The sequence below is a fragment of the Astatotilapia calliptera genome, chromosome 7, assembly GCF_900246225.1.
Source record: "Astatotilapia calliptera chromosome 7, fAstCal1.2, whole genome shotgun sequence".
Lineage (NCBI taxonomy): Eukaryota > Metazoa > Chordata > Actinopteri > Cichliformes > Cichlidae > Astatotilapia > Astatotilapia calliptera.
Genome location: NC_039308.1, coordinates 36,023,034 through 36,043,463, shown reverse-complemented (window position 1 = coordinate 36,043,463; position 20,430 = coordinate 36,023,034). Strand labels below are relative to the sequence as shown.

At 38.7% G+C, this 20,430-nt stretch overlaps 1 protein-coding gene across 1 annotated transcript in view; it reads left to right on the top strand.

Annotated features, from left to right (window-relative positions):
* Window positions 1-20,430, top strand: part of dcc (DCC netrin 1 receptor) — a 246,414-nt gene that overhangs the window by 162,507 nt on the left and 63,477 nt on the right. The window contains exons 19-22 of the mRNA XM_026172224.1: window positions 6,210-6,317; window positions 7,152-7,346; window positions 7,456-7,488; window positions 16,982-17,047. Of these exons, the coding sequence (XP_026028009.1) occupies window positions 6,210-6,317; window positions 7,152-7,346; window positions 7,456-7,488; window positions 16,982-17,047 (402 nt within the window). The remainder of the gene's footprint in view (window positions 1-6,209; window positions 6,318-7,151; window positions 7,347-7,455; window positions 7,489-16,981; window positions 17,048-20,430) is intronic.

Below are 20,430 nucleotides of genomic sequence, written 5' to 3'. Positions count from 1 at the left end.
AAAGTTGGTAGAGCTCACTTTGAACTGAACCTTACTGGAGATTGGAGAAAGGCAGTAAGTTTATACAGCAAATATTTTCTCATGCATGCAAATATGCAAATATTTTTAGCTTCCCTTTTTTCTATGCAATCATTAGCTACTACCTATGTAAACTTGGAACTTATTCGAAAGGCATTTTATTAGTCTTTCAGCCCTTATTTGCACAACTTGTTTCAAGCTACTGTAGAAGATTTATTTACATTGTGCTTTTCACATACATGGGGCACAAAGCACTTTAAGAAATCAAGAAACAGGGTGCAGAACTAGATTTAAATCAAAAATAATTTTGAAAATAATTTTCTGGGACTTTAAATTAAAGGTTGCTTTGTTTCTCTGAGCACTGTTGGATGTCCTTGATTTAAATCAACTTAATGCAAATGAAAAGCAGCCAACTGTATATCTTATTGCCTTAAATGAGTAGCTATGATGCCAGATTGCACTGCTGATTACACAAACAGTGAATGGGAACTGTGAAAACCCTGGTTTGAGGTGGATCATTTGTTTATTTGTTTTTTGTGAATGTATTGTGAATCTTTGACTGACATTTATTCATTCATTGTGCAGAAACTTTAGTTTCTACTGAAAGTAACATTTAGGGAAAAGGGCAGCTTCAGGAAGCATGGGTGCACCAAACAATGAGATGCATTACTCTATTTTCTTCCCCTCCCTGAACAGCAATTACTTTTAATAAGAAGTTTAACTATGGATAGAAATGATGTTTTGGTTCAGTGAACAGTCATCTAGAAACTCCACTCTCTCCCGCAACAACACAACAACTCAGCAATGCAGCAATGAAACCCAACCGCAGACAGAAATCAAAATGTCAAGGTATCCCTTTCAGGATGTTTACAATCATGTTTGCCGGATTTGTCACCCAATTAAGCGTGAACGGCATTATGGCCCCGGTTCCCTGGGGCCTGTTGGAATACATTGACATTCAGAGTGAGCAGACGGACTGAGCCCACTCAGTCCCTGCAGTGATCCACTGGCTCTGGAGGCACACACTGACCATATTTTCACAACAATACACATACTGACCACTTTTTAAAAAGCAAAACAAAGTAAATACTGCATTTACTGCAGCTCATAACGTGTCCGTCTTACTATGAAAAATAGGAAATGCAGATATGAGAAATATTTCTGTACATTAGAGTGTATCACATAATGGTATTGGTGTATTTAAAAGCTATAGACACTTGGACACCAGGGGATGAACCTTGATGAACCTGAAGATCTTGCTCCTTGTGTCATAATTGCATTACTGTTATTAGCACCATCTCATGCATGTGGTCCTCACATGGAGCTGCCTGAAATAAATGATATAAAAAGCATTGAGAGGATTTTGCTTTAAAAATGCATTTTTTTTCCACCTCTTTGAAACTAATGGGTCATTAACAAGCCACTCAAGGGTAGGGTTAGTTGACCTTCTCCTAGGCCATAAGCATAGTTTCATATTCATTCATTCATATTTCATCTCTTACATCCATTTCAGTATGCCATGCTAGTAAAAGTTCAATGTAATGGATGGATGTGAACATAACCAAAATGAGAAACTTTGAGGCTTCTCCACAGTGTCTTGTTCCTAGGATTGAACTCTTTTGGACAGTGACCTCTGATATGGTTGGATTTTATTTTATTTGATTCTATTATTGAATCTTCCTGAATTTTCTGTCTGCTGGGATCGCCACATCTGTCACAACTGCAGTCTTGTCAGCCCGTCAGCCTATCTGGTTGGTTAGCCAGCAGCTGCTTGTCTGTCTGGAACTCAAAGGCACTTGGTTGTGCCTCTCAGTGTGCATGACCCTAGCTTGCATCATGCTACTATATACTGGATCATCTCCTGAGCACTCCCGACAGTCTGCAACCTGTGTTCATAAAGAAATTACCATCTTTTTCCAAGCATTTATTCAGTGAATTGAACCCAGTTACCTTTCACATTTCAGTTAAATCTGAGATATCTGGCAAAGTTGTCTTTTCAGTGTGTTTTGTTTTCATTTTCAAAATGAACTTGATTTTTGTCAATAAAAAATGCATGTGGGTGATCGATTGCTTGGTGGAGCAATGAATAGGTGATTAAGCTTTCATACGGTGTATGCTACTTAGACTGCATTTGTTGGTTTGGACAGTGTTGCCTTAGAACAACAATAATCCTCTCTCTCTCTCTAATGAGCTATTATTTTTAGGAATCTGAAGCTTGTTTTTGATTAGTTGTGATGGAGGTCTCTGCAGAGTCAAAATGGCTTTGAGCTAATATTCCAGCAAGGGTTTATAATGTTCCTCGGCTCGCTGGGTTGCTGTACCACACAAGAATTTAGCCTTTTGACAAATCTTGATGTGTTGCAGCGCTTTCAGTGCTGCAGCCTCCCCTGGGAGCTGATAATCTAAAATACCACCCAAATCCTTCAAAATAAAAAACAAAACATAACAAAACACAAAGTATGTCTGCCCACAAGAATTACTCATAGTTTTGAACAAATAAATAAATAACCTCACTACCTAAAGCACTGCTATGGTTAATCTGCTGCTTTTTCCTTTAACATTTTAGGATTAAAGTCAACTTTATTATTATTACACATGTATAAACACAGGGTAACAAAATACAGAGTGTGTTTTTAGTGTTCTTCTTCAGCATTTTTGCACAAATTACTCATGCTGATTATATTATTTTAGAATAGAAGAGACTCTACATTCATGTTAAAAAGAAAATTCAACAAAGTACACCGTTGGCCCTAACCTATAAGAATTAAGAGGTTAAGGAGCAGTCAGGTTGTGGTAGTCAAATTATTCTGGCAGTTGACGGGATGGAGCATTTTGCCAGGTGTGGATGTCCCTAAAAAGTCAAGGTCACACCATGATGTCCTCAGAGAAGTTGCAAAAAATCTAGGAACTACATATCAGACTTTAAAGGACAGTACAGACCACAGTGCAGATTTTTGGCCATAACGTATATCGCTACATCTGGGAAAAACAATAGCAGCACAGCGGTGGTGGAGGGCTGATGTTTGGTTTCAAGTTCCTCTTCGACTTTCTTTCCACTTTTAGTTTTGGCCAGCTTCTTCCGACAGATGCCCTGTGGCTGGGAACTGTACCTAGTTTGAGTCTTTGGACTGTTCTTTTTAACCTAAGTTGTTCGCAAGGAAACACTGAGAAATAAAAACAGTAGATTAAACATTCATTTCTAAATGAGAGTGAGGAGTCACAACTGCATGCCATGAAAGCCAAAATGATGGTCTTTCTATTTGCAATCACAAAGCCATGATCCAAAATTCATATTATTTTCTATTATTTTCTATTGCGTATTTTTTAACTCGGTTTTAGCTTTAAAATTTTTACTTAATATGCTTGTAACCTAAAGAAAGCTTTCATGAGAATATTGGTTTTAAATCCTTAATATGTAATATAAAGAATAACCACACAAAAAGGCTGTATCTGTTACCTGCAAAGGCCTGTGAAGTATCCTCTTAATATTTTTACTCTTCAATGGTTTCATTTGTTTTTTGTTTTTAAAAAAAAGCATCACTCACCTCCAACTCAACAGCACTCATATCATATCAGTGACAACACTTGAGCAACCTGTGTAGCTGCTCAAGACCTTCAGGTCCCACTGACAATAATTGTCTGAGAGTAACTCTGTCATTTGGAAGTCCTTGGTGTCACATTTAAATCCTGTTGTGTTTCTAAGTTAAAATTGTTATTTTGGTGACATTTATTATGGTGATCATCTTCAATAGTCAACAATTCAGGATCATTGACTACAAATTGAAAATAGTTTTAATTATATCTGCTTTGAGTGCTGGAACCACTACTTTAACCAGCAGGTGTGTTCACAATGTATTTTCTCAAGGTTTTCCTCTATATTTATGATAAGTACAGGTTGTCACCATCACTAACAGGCTCAGCAGGAACTTGTAATTTCCTCCAGCTCGTCTTGTCAGATTTAACAAGCAGTTTCATTAGCCAGCTCTGGGGGGCAAGCTTTGAGTCCTTTCCTGGTGTGAAACTTAAAAACTCGTCTTTAATCACATCTGTAACTCAGGAAGCACCCGCAGCCATCACACACTACAGATCTAATAGGCTGCCACTTAGTTTCCATGGTGATGGTTGGAGGAGGACAACAAGCCAGAGTCTTTCTTGTGAGGCCGAGCGCTTGACATTTTCACAACAGAAGCAACACAAAAGGGCAGTTCAGGAAAGTGTTGAAAATTACCTTCTGTACAATTTCCTCAAGTTCAAACACAGCAGAAAGTCACAACAAAGCCAAAGAGCAGCTGAACTGAGCTCATTATAGATTATTGTCCACTCTGGAACTTCCCACACAGACAGACGTTGTGCAAATGTTTAGACTAAACAGTGAAAGGGAAAAGCCGTCTGTATGTGTCTGTCTGATCCAGCATGACTGTCTGATCCAACCATCCATTTAACAACCAAGTATACAAATACATAAAGTGCCAATCAAATGACCAAAGTAACAAGTTTACATTATTAAACAACAGCTAGGAAAGGGAAATTCTTTGAAGAATTCCAGCATAGGGCTGGGCCATATCATACTGTTCACGATAATACCGGTATAATGTTGGGCAACAATAAGAAAATGAAATGTTGTGATAGAATACGGGTAAAACGCACATGTGCAGTGCCTTTGTTTTCATACGGTGGAAAAAGCATGGCGGAGAATGAGAAGGGCGAAAGCGGATCATTGAATGAAACGGATGAACCAGAATTGGTTTGTAAAAATGCTCCAACTTCAGTGGTGTGGAACTGGTTTAGCTTTCATCCGTCAGATACACAACAAAGCACTATTTTTGGTAGAGCATGCTAGCGGGCCGTCGTTATTACCGTGTTGTTTGGAAAATACGGCACACTTAAAATCAATCCTTTGATTGTTCTGAAAATCAACAGGTCCCCTTATAATCCCGTGTGCCTTATGTATGAATTCTGGTTGTGTTTACTGACCTCGAAACGATTTTATGTACACGGCGCTCGAAAATCTGTCAAATGTTTCAGTACGACTTTGCTAAGCTACAAACCCGCACGGCTTGATGGATTGTCGGAGCATTACGGCTATCGTAGGCAGGAGCCTCGCGGAGTGATACGTACTGTGCTTCAACATAATATTACCGTATTGCGTGTGTATAACCTCTTTTTAAGTTTTTGTGGATATTATACATGGTTATGCTGAGGATATGTCGGCCAGTTTCCACTGAAAATGCCTTTTGGTTAAACTGTCAGCAAGGAATTTGCATTTACACTGTTAACTTTTTATATAACTTTAATGCACTAATAAAGTTGTGGAGTTGTAAAGTATTTTGTCTAGTGTGAACTATATCGTCAGTTATATCGTTATCGCAAATTTTCAAATGTATATCGTGATAAATATTTTTGGTCATATCGCCCTGCTCTACTCCAGCAATTGATTCTGTCAACAGAAATTCAGTTGTATTTTTCAATAAGCTTTTGGACTAATGGACAAAATAAGTCTGAAAGGAAATAAAATGTTTTAATATTTACCCATTTATTCAGCAAACTAATGAATTCAGTTCAATTAATATAGCGTCACTTAACAACAAAAGCCACGTCTAGAGACTTGAGATTGTAAAGTACAGACCCTACAATAATAGAGAGAAAACTCCACCAGTTACAGGACCTCTTAAGACCAAGTACTTGGTTACAGTGAGAAGGGAAAAACTCCCTTTAACAGGAAGAAACCTCCATCAGAACCAGGCTCAGGGAGGGGGAGCCATCTGCTGTGACAGGTTGGGGTGAAAATTGTCATGTATTTTTATTATATTCAGAGAATAAATTCACATCATGTGACACTATGAACCGACTACACTACATTAATAACTTTACTATGCTCACCAGTAAACTGCAAATGCCTTCTCTTGCCAAAAAGCTCTTCTAGAGAGCCAGTGACATCACCACAAGGGACCTAAAAGTTCAACATGTAAAGGTTCTGCGTGTCTTTCCAGTGACAATCTGCATTTGAGCAGGGTTTGGTTGTTACATGTAAGTAAGAAATGTGGAGTGTGTAACAAAGAAATCATGAAGTGCTATCTGTTCCATTTAAAACTGCCTCCTTCCCAGATTGTCTATGCCCAGTTTCATTTGTGTTGTAGCCACTGTAGCCAAAGACACTGTAACCTCTCAAACTGCTTCTGTTTTGTTGACAGCTCCTAGCTCCGCCCCCAAAGATTTAACAGTTATAAGCCGTGAAGGACGACCCCGTGCCATTTTGATCAGCTGGCAACCACCTATGGAGGCCAACGGGCGAATCACAGGTGGGTCTTTGCACATAAACACACGGGTGTACCCCTGTAGTTTTCTGTAATAACACATACTGTTGATTAGAGTTGAAGAGAGGGTTAAGTTTCTGATGATTTTTTTCAGCTTAAGGTTTATCATTTAGTCTGAAAGTAGATCGAAAACATCAACACACTCTTCAGGACTACATGAACCCAGCTGCTTTGTGTATCCAAACGCACACACCTAACACAATATCTTCCATTGTTCCATCTCTCCTCCTCTGGGCGATCAGCTCGGCTGTAAACCCGTCTGTTTTAACGAGCTCCGCTGTTCCTGCAGCGTCCCCGAGGACGAATCAAACGCTCCCTGCGGGCATAACAGCACAACACAGACTTACTCTCAGACACACAGATCGCATATTTTTAAACCCTCTACTTGTTTCTGTTTTACATCCTAAATGTTTTGTTTTTTCCTAAATGTTTTTAACATTTGCTTCTAAATGGCATGTACCCAAACATTCTGGGTATCAGATCGTAGTTCTCAGGTTTTTCACTATAATTATTCATATTTTGCAGCACCTTTCAGTGACGCACTTGTAAAAAAAAATTCCTCTAGTCCCGTTGACCTGGTTCCAGTTACAGTTCAGATCACATCCGCCTATTATAACAGAAGAACTGTTTCGTATGCAAAAGGCTTGATTTTATATAACACCTTTCTATCTTCTCAAACTATGTTTTTTTAGAATTTAACTAAAATGTAACCTAACTCTAACTACCCAAGTGGTTCACCAGTAGATGTTAATAGGTTAAAAAGATGACTATTTTTAAAAATACATATTATTACTCATATAATTACAACTCGTTCGACAGGTTACATTCTGTATTACACTCTGGATAAGAACATGCCAATAGACGACTGGGTGATGGAGGCAATTAGTGGCGACCGACTAACCCACCAGGTTGTGGATCTGAACCTCGACACTGTTTACTACTTCAGGATTCAAGCCAAAAATGCCAAAGGAGTCGGCCCTCTATCCGAAGCCATCCACTTCAGGACAGCCAAAGGTGCGTCCGAGTGTGTGTGAGACTGAACACCCGTTCCTGCTTTACCTGTAAATGTATTCCTTTGTTTCATATTTTATAAATTAGCTCACACTCTCTGTTGCTTTTTCAGTGGAGCATCCAGACAAGATGGCCAACGATCAAGGTAGGCTTTTTCATCTTCAAAGTGGTTTCTCCTCAGACTGTCTGACTTCAAGGCAAATCATGTCTGAAGGTCTGAATCATCCTCAATCTCCAGTAAACAGTCATTTTAACTTTCATGTGAGCAGTTATTTTTTATTTTGAGTTCAATCTGAAAATTATACTCGTGTTATTTGATCTTCAGATCATGTTTTGAATACGATTAATCTTCATCTCTCACAAGTTTATTTAAGTTTTGTCTGCCTTTGCAACAAGTTGTAAAATGTTACATACTCCTGAAATTGTGGCATGACATTCAGTTGAACTGAAAACCCGATTCACAGACTTCAAAGATATAGAGCTGAACACACAAACTCTACACTGACAGAGACTTCATAAGCTTTTCAGGATGAGGCTCAGACTGTACATGCATGTAGCCATTGTGATGTCACTCACTGGTTTCCACCCTTTGTACTTTTAAGTATCAATGTTAACATTTTTCTGGCTTTTTGTTTTAGCCCGAGCGTGTATTTTGTCATGGATCGCTGTGTGGCAGGCAGGATGAGGACCCAAAAATGCAAAACTCACAGACTCAGGGGATGAACTCAAAAATCACAGCTTTAATGCTGGAGAGGCAGATCGCAGGAAATACAAAACTAAACTGGGAACAACAAACTAAGCACTCGCAGAGAGACACGGAGATCCACACAGCATGAGGGAGAACGCGACACGGAACTGAGGGAGACGCAGACATAAATACACAGAGGGTTAACGAGGGAAGTGGGAGCACATGGGGAACACAGGTGACACTGATAATCATAACGGGACAGGGCGGGGTGAACATAACATGACGTATACAGGCGCGGGAGTCACAAAGTAAAACAGGAAGTACACGGGGGTTCAGACAGGAGGGGAGAGAGAGAGCACAGGAAGAACATAGACATAACGGGCAGGGGAAACATGGAATAAACACAAAGAGAGACAAGGGCTCATAAATACACAGAGGGGCACACGGGGGGTAAGAGTCACGAAGGGAAAACACTTAGGGAACAACACACCAGGACAACTCAGGAAACATGGCCTAAATAAGGAACGAAATAAAAAAAACAAGAAACTAAGAATACTGGGCCCACATGGCCCAGGACCATGACATATTTATACAGTGAAACTAGCAAAGAATAATAAATAATAAACTTATTTACATAACACCTTTTAAAACAAAGTAATAATTTCCCTGTCTTCGAAGACAAGACAGGGAAAAAACAATGATAATACATTTAATAATATGAAGGTGAAACAACGTTAGGTAGGGAGGTAATAGCAGCACTAAGAGATTAAAAGTGAGGAATGAAGATAATTAAAAATGGAAAACAGGTAAATTAAAACTAAATATGAAATAATAAAAATGATTACTTGGAAAAGACGATGATAAAGAACAGAACGAAACTCAAAGTGGAGGCACGGAAAAGGTCAGCTTATAGAAATCTGTCTGTAAGATGGATTTAAAAGACGAGAAGGAGCCAATCTGACCTGCTCAGGGAGGGAAGTCCAAAAAACGGACGCCCCAACTGAAAAAGTATGCAGAAAATACTCAGTTATAGACTACAGATATTTGAACAAGATAGTAGACTGTTAATAATGCAAACAAGCGTAGTATTCATAAACTGTACTGGTACAAGGCACACAAAAAGAAATATGAGAGTTAATGAGGAACAAGCCAATAACATTCTATTAATGTACTCACCAAAACTAAAGTACAGATTTCTTGGACAGTCTGTTAATGTAATTAACTGCAGAGCAACCCTTATTATTTGTCAAATGATTCCACTAAAGAGGCTCCAAAAGGGCATAAACAGCACAAACACGGCTGAGAAAGTCCAGTTCAGTGAAGTGAAAAATCAGTTCAGTAAAAAAAAAAAATCACTTGCAGTTGTTATGAGGGAGTAAGATTTTTGTAGAGCTCAAAGAGCTGCTGTAAGCATGTTGATTTCTCTTGATGGACATTTTAACATGGGAGTCTTTGTGGACTAACTTACTTTTAGAGTCAGCGCCAAGTGGTCACTAATGGAACTGCTGTTTTTGGCATTCTTTGTTGGCTTTATGTTAAAATGTGGGAGGTTGCTGCTTTGAAATACACTTTGTAAAGATAAACTGAGCAACACTCAAGAGCATCAAGTATGTATGCAAGTAAAGCTGATATCTCAAAGCACTGCTTCCATTTCTGTTTCTGGAAACTTTAAAAACCTCGAGTCAGCATGCAGTCTGAGTGCAAAACGCTAATGTGATACTATAAGGTCGTTAAAGTATGATAGGGTTTGATCATTGAGTGCTTTGTATGTTAGGAGGACTTTAAGTTCTGCATTTAAAACTAAATTAAGGACTTTCAATGTTTTGTTGTTTGCTCATGGATGAGCTCATCAGCATCACTAAGAGATAGGATGTTACTAATTCTGAGAAGACTTCACACATCACAGAATCTGGGCTGGAGATTTTTTTATGCATGAAAAATTTAAGTATATTTATCATGTCTTTGCATTCAAATGAATGAGGTCTATCTCTGCCAAGTGCCAAAGTTTTGTAAACTATGTAAATTTAAGTGCCAGTAATCAGGCACTTTAAAGTTGTCTCCGGGCAGTATTGCTACAGCTCCTGTTTGTGTTGATGGCAACCAAATACCAAACAAGAAAACAACTCTTCCGTTCAACTGAGGCAGTGTCTCTGCCTCCTGTTCTTCTTGAAGGGAGATCCCAGCATCCTAAAACCCGTGGTGACAAATCACTTACCAAAAAACAGAAAAACTGACTGAGAAGACAAATGTAAAAAGAGAAATTTACCCAATTTTCTTCCTGTCAGAATGATTTTTTCACTATAAGTTCATCAAATTAACTCAGGCATAATTAATGCACTGTTCACAGGTTTCTATTCATAAGCAGAAGAGCACACGGTGTTAATGAATGTGCAAAACTTTTATTTTCAACACTAAACTTTGTTATTTCACTGCAGGCTGGAGAGCATTCCTTTATGTTGGATTTTATTTGTAATGAATGTTGATATCAGTATGAAACAGATTCTCAGAAACAAAGATAGCCACTGTGGTCAGTCAAGTCCCATTGTCAAATGATCAGTGAAGAAAGTGTGTTGGGATGGAAGGAGTACTTTGAGGAGCGGACACAGAAAATGAAAGAGGACAGATGAAGGACTGTTATTGAATCATGAAGTGTAGTGTATAGTAAGGAGAAAGTGAGGGCAGCTATGAGGGTGAAGAGTGGAACATCTTGGTTGGTGCAGATGACATACCTGTGCAGTTATAGAGCTGTCATATCTAAACATATTAGCTAAACATATTCTTTAGCACAATACTAGAGACTGACAGGATGTCTGAGGAATGGAGAAAAAGGTGTACTGGTACTGATTATGATGTTCAGAGCTGTAGTAACTACAGAGGGATAAATTTGATGACTCATAACTTAAAGCTATGAGAAAGAACTGTTGAACCTTGGTTAAGTAGTGAGGTGATGAAGCCATACGACTTCATGCTTGTGAAAGATGTAGAGAAGGTCTGATGAGGTTGCACTGTGTCTTTTGAGGATTTGGAGAACGCAGATGATAGGGTGCCAAGAGAGGAACTGCATGAGGAAGTCGGGAAAGACAGAGAAGTATTTGAAGGTGATACAGGACATGTACAAGGACAGCGACACAGTGGTGAGGTGTGGTGTAGTGACAGATAGGTTCAAAGTGAGGGTAGGATTATCTTAAGGATCTTCTCTGAGTCCTTTCTCGTTTGTTATGGTGATGCTGACAGATAAACCTCTGTGAACCATGAGGTATTGAAAGTAGGGAGCAGCTGGAAGCGAGCCTGAAGAGGTGGAGGTATACTCTGGAGAAAAGAGGAATGAAAGTCAGTAGAAGTAAGACAGAATACACGTAGGTGAATTACAGGGAGACAGGTGTAATAGTGTTAAGTGCAAGAAGCAGCGGTAGTGAAGGTGGACAATGCACATGAGAGGTGAAGAAGAGGATGCAGACAGGGTGGTGGGGATAAAAATGAATGTCATGTAGCAGGTATCATCTTTTCCTCCTAACAGGAGGAGGAGGCTGAGCTGAAGGTGTCAGAGTTGAAGATGCTACGACTTTAACTGCAAGTGACCAGAATAGCCAGGATCGGAAATGAGACCTATAGAGAGGCAGCTCAGGTTGAACATTTTGGAGACAAAGTTCGAAACATGGTTGAGCTGGTTTGGACCAATGTTTCTCCTCTGCACACGTCCAAACCAAGGACTGTAGAAGTCATTGGTTTGGACGTGTGCAGAGGAGAAACATTGGATATAGTGCACAAAGGATTTTGAACAAGAACAAAAAAGAGAGAAAGAAAAAAGGCACACACCAAACACCTAGTTCCTCCATGAGGACATGAAGACTGGAAACAGTCATCTGTTAACGTAAAATGCAATATTCTTTCAGAAGTGGCTAATGTTGTACTAAAAAAAGGTTTAAAATTTTTAGACGTTTCTCACAATGACATTGACTTCAGTCTTTATCACAATAGTCATTTGTTAAACATAATAATTAACTACAAAAGTAAGCACACTCATATTTGATTGGTTATTTCAGTGATTTGCAGAAAGATACGGAAGAGGATTGGGGCACTGGGGAAAAAAAAGTGGGCACATCTTTTTTTTCTTCTTTTCCAAAAAGTCAGACTTTTTTCTCAGAATTCGGACTTTAATCTCAGAATTCTGACTTTTTTCTCAGAATTCTGGAAAAGAAGAAAAAGAAAAAACGTGCCCACATTTTTTTCTTCAGTGGCCCTAATCCTCTTCCATAGAAAGATGTGGCATCATGTAGGCATCCATACACTCTTTCCCCCATTGGAACAGCAACTATGTTCACTGAGTCACATCATTCAATGAAGGCTGAGGTATCCAGTTTGAGGTTCTTGAGTTTGTCTTTAACTGAAGAGGGCAGTTCACCATTTTCAAGGACTGAGCTCCCATGGTGTGTTGTTATAGATAAAAAGAACGGCATCACTTTTGCACTTTTGCACTTCTGAACAGATAAACCACCACTGAGTGTGAGCTAGGATTTACTGCTTTAACAGCTTGCTGCTTTGAGACTCGATATGCAGTAATCTATATTCGTTGTTCATGTTCATTGAAAAGTTTTTTTAATTTGATTTTTCTTCATTTCACAGCTCATATAAAATTACTTCATTCAGTCAAAAACAGGTTATATGCAAATATTTGGCTCTTTGCATATAACCTGTTGTTGCCAACCCACTGTTAGATGACTGAGAGCATATTTTTAGTTGGTTCCAATCATGTTTGCTAGATTAGCCAGGTTCATGTTTAATGTCTTAACATAACATCCATATGGTTTTAGGTTTGGTCAACATTCACCCCTTTTTATAGAATTGTCCCCAGTTGTTCTTAAACCTTCTTTCGGCTTCTCCTGTTAGGGGTGGCCCCTGCCTCCACCTCACCCACCCATGGTATCCTCCTGTGTCACATCTACATATCCTCCTTCGTATATCCATGAACCTTCTGTGTATCCCTGTATCTTTTCTACAGAATTTTTCTCCAGCTAGAACTAGAAAGGATTTTAACAAAATGCCAAATTGTGTGAGCTATTATTTAAAAGGTAAAATCTTCTAGTTTATGAATATTTGCCTGTTTAGTATGTGGTTAAACACAAATCCTTAACCCTAGATGGGTTGCCCATAAACTGATGTAGGTTAATGGATTGGGCTGTCCTCCAGTCTGACTTTCACCAGATTTCCAGTACTTAGTTCAGTGTAACAGAAACAGAACGGACCTCAGACCCTCTTTGTCCTGGGAATTTTTAGTGCATCTGGACTTAAGTGCAGCGAAGCGCTTTAGGCGTTGGGACTTAGCTCATGTGTCAGGGTGTTAAATGGTGCTGTTTGTCACTGACAGTTGTGTGTATGTGGTATGTGCACATGTACACTCTGTGGTCCCTCTCCATATAAATCAGAGGTGTTGTCAGGGGAGGAGGGAAGATTGATGCCTGGCCCTGTTTCTGTGGACCTTATGCTCTGTAAACACATTTACACGCTTTCACTCACACACAGCCATAAATGCACTCGCACTGGCAGACTGAAGAAAAAGAATTGATTAAAGATTTCAAAATCCTACTTTAATGAAAACTGGGTTGGGTAGATTGAAAAACATAAACAATTCCAACATTTTTATATTTCAACAAACTGAAAGTGAGCCCAGCTGCTGCTGCTCGATGGTACGTGAGAAAGGAATCAGCTTTTAAAATGTGACTTTAAGTGAATTTGAGATATGGGGGTCTGTAGCTTCAGTTTCCTGATGGGAGCGACAGTGCTGAGGTTTTGAAAATCTCTTTCATCAGTTTCCAGTCTGTCTTCTCTGGCAGCCCGTGTGATGATCTACTTCCTCTTTAAAGTTTTTCCTTCAGTGCTCTGCATTCACATATTGGCCTCGCCTGCTGCTTTGTAAACTAGGGTAAAACACAAAAATGACTATTCAGAAAAGTTTTTCACCAATATAGTGGTCATGCAAATGAGGCAAACTATAAAGGCAACCCATATAAATGTATTGTTAAGTCAACTTCTTCCATCCAGATCCACTTTGGAGCAACACCTAAAATCATATACCGAAAAGAAACTCTTACTTTATGAATAAAAAATATCTTACCTCAGCAAAAATATCTTAAATTTTCTGACTCAAGCATCGGCAACAAAGATAGGACAGGAGGTTTTTTTCATTTTAAATAATGATCTGTGGCCTTGTCTATACATCCCAACTACTCTGTGGAACAGTACACAAAATGCCAGCACTGACTTCTCATTACATTACTGATAGGGGTGTAACTGGAGATTTTAAAACTGCTGCAGCTCAGAATGCACAGAATACCATTTGTATTGCCCAGTGCATCATGCTAATCAACCATCCTGTGCTGTGGTGGTTAATGTTTAAGGTTATTTTAAGTATAGTTAATTGAAATTAACAAAACATTTTAGTAAACTAAGGTAAAAAATAAAAACCGGACTTCATAAAAAATAAAGTAATCGAAACTATTTAGTGAACTTGGAAAACAGACACAATAAAACTAAAATACAGAGGAAATATCTGTCAAACACATTTGTATTTTTTTAATTAATTTTGTAAAGAAAACAACTAAATCCAACACTGAAACATTTTCAAACAATAAACCTAAACTGAAATTCACTCTGGACACTAACTGAAACTGGAACTGAATTAAAACAAAAAGTCAACATAAAAATTAAATCTAATTAGAAAATTAAAATTATTAATGTCTGCTTATACAATGCTTGCAAGGTAAAGACTGAACTGAATACTAAAATGTCTGTTTATCATGTCTGTGGTCAATGTTTTCAAGTGAGCACAGTAGGCTAGCTCCAAGTGTTAATAATGCTAGGGTTGAGCCCTACTCTGATTGCCAGGAAATAGCCAGGAAACTATAGAAAGGCATGAAATGCCTGCCAGTATGTCAATATCAGTATTGGCATCAACACTAAAAAGTTCCTGTTGGCTCAGCCTTTACTAGATATTCAAACAACAGTTGATTATTTGACAAATTAGTCTTTGAAATATTTTCCCCACAATGTAGTATAATAATATGAAGAACAACACAAAAATAAGACAAAGAATTGGATGATATAAGCACATCATTAGTGAAACTTAGCTGACTGAATTGGCTTTGTAACTGATAAACAGAGAAACTGACTGTGTCCAAACACAAATAAAATGCTGTTAGATTATCTTTGTCACTAACTTACACATAATTAAAGTCTTGATTCTATCTAAGCAGTTCAGAATGTGAATACTATTGCATATAGAAGACTGGGTTCAGGATTACCATCTACATTTATTTAACTTTGAGGCAGAAACTCAATAAACTGTCTTTAGCTGGCTGTTTCTGAAGTTTTTAGTGCATCAGCCAGTGAAGGTTAAATTCTCTCGTTTTTGTGGATTTGATAGGTTGTTTGATGCAGTTATTTGAGATGCATGATTCCCCAAATTCAGAAGGATCCCAGATTGCGAGAATTTGGTCTCACTGGCTATGACAGTGTCTCCCAGTTAATTGTTTTTTTAATTATCTGCATATTTGTGAAGACAAGTATTGTCTTTTGAATTTTGTTCTACATTGAAGTGGTAAATAATCATTCCAAAAATTCCTCGATCCAGATCTGGAATGACTCCAAAAGTCAGGACTTATTCACACAGCTCTCAAGAGCAGATGGTGTCCTGTTCAAATTTTTCAGAAGGAATTTCTTGAGAAATATCTGTCATTTTTTTAACAATGGCAACCCCTTGGCACCATCCGAACCTCCTTGCAATTGCTTTGGTCATTTGCAGATTGCCTTGGTTACCTTTAGTTTCGATGAAAGACTCCAAATTGTCTGCAGATACTCACCGGAAGTGCAACTTTAAAAAAAATAGTGACACAAACCAGAACTGAAGAACTTAAAGGTCAACATTTTACATTTGCGTCACACTCTTCACAGGTTCACTGTTGCTTTGTGAGTACTTGGTAAATGATTGGAGAGAAGTCTGGATAGCAACCAAAACAATCACAAGGAGCTTTTCAAGCTGTGTATACCTCTTTGTGACCGAGACGTATACAGGAAGAGCAAGCAAACACTCACCAGCTGGTCGAGAAATACATATTTACACATCCCTAGTGAAGGGTGATTACCACTGACGAGTCAACTGGTCTGTGTACCTGGAACCTTAACTACTTCTAAGCTGGACCAAACTGCCCGTTAAAAAATGTATTTATATCTTTCCATAACTTTTGCCGTGGTCTTAATGAATATATGTAGGTAATAAACAATCCAGCAGAACAGTTCTCTAGCCACTCCTTCATAACACCAACTGCAATGGGCATAAATCCAGGTTTCAGAGTGTAAACTGGCAAGCATAGATAGCAGCATCATTATTTACCCAGAAAGCAAAAAGTTTATAATACAAAATGGCTTCAGGTATAAATCTACTTTGTGTTAGTTAATTAAACTCAATTTCAGAATATCTGTCATGTTAGCACAAAAGTAATAAGAACACACACACAAGGACCTTCTGAAAGACAAAGAAACAACACAAAAACAAAAATCTAAACCTCTTTAAATCAAGTTTAAGTGGGTGATTTAAAGCTGCTGGCTTTGCCATTTTGATGATCCAGCTTTGAACCACTTCAATAACCATCTCCAATTTGTCTGTATTTCGTTACTATGGAAACCATTCTAAACATCCAATCCAGTGTCAGGATCCAGGTGGGTGGATAAAACCTAAGGATTTGGTCTAAATGCACTCTTAGGAGAAACTGCACACACACATACACAGAGAGCACATGTACAACATGACATGTGCCTTAAGACGGCAATTTATTTCCTAAGAAGGGAGCAATCTCTCTGTCAGATTCAGGTGTTCCATCCACAAAATTACTCTGAGCCCATTTTCTCTTCATTTATCCCTTTTCCTTAGTGATACTCCTTCTTTCTCGCCTTTCAGGTCGAGGAGGAGAACACGCCTACTGGCCGCCTGACACCAACCCGATTGACAGGAGCAGCATCAACGGTAACAGAAACTCATCTTCTGCATTTTCTGCTGAGTCTGTCAGAAAGCAGAATTACTTTTAGGTTCATTATTTTGCTCGATACAACAATGAGACTGAATCTCCTGAGAGCTGAGCTGGCTGTGTGTGCGTGTCTGTTGTGATACTCTTGCAGCATCATCAGCTCATCACAGCCGCTCAACTGATTCCTCTAATCACTCGACTCAGTCATGTCTAAACTTACTTTAATAAGTCGCTCTGTCCTGACAAGGAGCTCCAGCTTGCTGATTTACAGTCGGTGAGCATCGCTTCATGTTCGCCGTCGCATCGCCCGTGGCAGGAAAATTTAATTAGATTCACTATCTCGCCATCAATCAGTGTTTCTATAAAGTGGAGGAAAATAATCATCTTTATGGACAAACAGGATTAAAAGAGTGGGGTGGCATATAAATCTTCAGCTTGTAGTTTTTAATATAATGACAACAACAGCAGCGTTATTGGACTGATTTGACATAGAGAAGAAAGGATAGTTGCCTTTCATTTCTAATTAAAAACAGTACAACTAACAATATTAAACATATGAATTATTTATATTCCATGGCTCTAACACTCTAATATGGAATACAGCTGTTTGTCTGTACTTCTAATATTGTTAATGATATAATTAATATTTTCATCCTGTCGTGGTTTTTTATTTCCCCAGAAAGTTCTCCTACTCCTCACCTAGCAGAACTGTGAAACGTGCAAACAGGAACAAAAGAACATTTGTATTTGAAACATTGAATTTAGCTCTCGTGAACATTATCATGGTTGCAGTGGTAGCTTGATTTGCACTTTTCGAGTAATACTCAGCAATAGTCAGTGTTCAAGAACATGTTGACATCTTCCGTCTAGCATTCTGCTAAAGACCAAAGCAAACACAAGGAATTCTCTGGTGAAGCACCTGTTTTGTGACCGATTCCTCAGCGGCAGGCCACAAACTTCAGCAACAGATCGCTAGCCGATCAAAGAACATACATTTGTCCATAGCGACTGGAGGTTGCCAAGGGGTTAAAAGACGGTCTGTAAATAACTCAGGCCAAAATAATAGAATAGCAAAGACAACACTGATTTTGTCAGATAGCTATGTTGTTGCAAAATTAGGACCTCAGCAGTGAAAACGAGCATGTTGATGTTGATAGAAAAGCTTTATTTCAAAATTAGCTATATTAAAATACGAATGCTTACGCTGAAAAGGTGGGGATTTTTTTATGTTGTTGTGAGGACACTGTGTTTGGAAGCAAAAGTAATCCATCTGTTCCACACATACCAGGAGAGCGCAATATGCAGCAGGGCCGGTCACAGAATGTGGGGCTTGATGTTAAGTGCAAAAGTGTACTTTACACACCAGACGTCTGAGTTTTGGCAACCTTACAAATGTACTACTGTTAAAATCAGCGGGACAGTCTGGTTCAGCCCAGCTCGCCATGTTTAAACCACTTTAAATACCACTTTTAAAACCCCTGGGAGAGTTTGGACTCCACCGGAGAGCATTTAGACCCGGCTAATCCAGCATCTGTGTAGTAGCAGCTGTGCATGACAGGAGAGGTGAATGCTGGAAGTCAAAATCATCTTTTCAGGGTTTTGTGCTGCTTGGTCAACTATTGTTTGAAATTAAACACACAGAGAGAGATTTTTTTTTCCCTACTGCACACAATCATTATGTTTAATACAAGGTGACTTATACTCATACCAAGAACAATAATTATGTCTAAAGTGAATGTACTCATGCAAACTGCATAGTTAACGCCACTTCTACTGATGCATATAAAAATACTATATTTGCTGTAAACTACACTACTATTGCAGCTAATAATGCTGAAACCACTATAAAAGCTAAAGCATTGGCTGATGATATAAACCATGGTCATAATCATAACTGTCCGCTCCCGTTTCTGCTGGAGAAAGACTGTTACTCCTCCTCCGCTGGTAGGTCAGAGGTCAGGGTCTATATCTGGTCTCACTGGAGCACTGTCGGGCAGCGTGTGTGCTTGTGTATATCTGAAGATGGACTCTGACATTTTGTCAGCGCAGTTGCTGCTGCTGCTCCCGGAGGAGATCATAAATCTGTCCTCTTTGACCTCCGTTCCCCTCTGGCTTTATTGCGGGTCAGGCAGGTCGCAGCCTCGTTCATCAGCTCAACGGTATTTCATCTTTAACTCGGTGTCGTCGTTTATGTCGCAGAGCTTCCTCTCACTTGAAAAATGAGCTTGAGAAGAGTCACCTCAGATTGGTTTCATTGTGCCACAGCTCTGTAGGTCTGACGGCTTCTGTGCAGAGGTGAACCGATCCCGTCTGATGTTCTTGCCTCAACCGAGCAAAGACCTTCAGCACTGCCACTCATTCACTAAAGTTCCTCAGTTTTCTCTTCATATCTCTTGGGAAGTAGATGCTGGCAGTTGTTGTGAGAGGTCCATACCTCTCCACTCACAGCGCCAAGCTATTAAAGTTAAAAATATCTCAGTTTTAAGTAAAGGGAAACAACATCTCAAGAGTTTTAATCAAAAACATTAACTTCTTCGTCTTTTATAACCCCCTGTAGCTTCACTTAAGTAGCTCAGAAATGTTCAGACATTTTCTCTCTGCTGGTCAGAAAAAATGGCTTTCATGTTTATACATTAATGGAAAGCACATTAAGCATATTATACATTATGCATATTAAGTTTATATTCCTAAACTGAGAGATTAACATATTTGCTAATATGATGACAATACTGAAAAACTAAACACATCAAATTGTTGGCAAAAGTGTTGGATTTGCAGCTGTATAAACCAAAGTATTGGATAAAAAGATTTGTAATGTGGATTGTGCCCCACGCAAAGTTATTTCTGTTCATGTCTTTGTATAAGGTCAATCCATTAACTGCTGAGATGTTGCAGTTTATTTACAGCATGTGGTTTCCATAGGAGCCTCCAAAAGAACCGTCCACGTGATGCAGGTTTTACATTAACATCAACCCTTAATTAAATACTAAGGAGGCTTCAGTAATAATGTTGTGCACATAATTGGACTGTATGATAGTATTGAGTTTATCTCTCTGCTGGTATTAAGGACAGCGCTGAGTTGTTTCTCTGAAGTTTTTTAATACTCATTTATTGGATTTTAAAACTTAACAAATGAAAAAAAAACCTGCTTGTTCATGAACAGTTGCAGGAACATAGTAAAAGTAGGACAAAATGTTATCCAGTATGATGTCATTGTGACTGACAGTGATGTTCAGATTAAAGCCTCATTGATGTGTATACTCTGGTTTCTCCACAGAGATTTTTTCCCCCTGGGGTGGACCTTGTCTTTGATTTGTCCCTTTGGTGCTACAGTGCTTTATGCTCCAGTCTACAAAGAATAAACTATAAGCTATAAAATAAA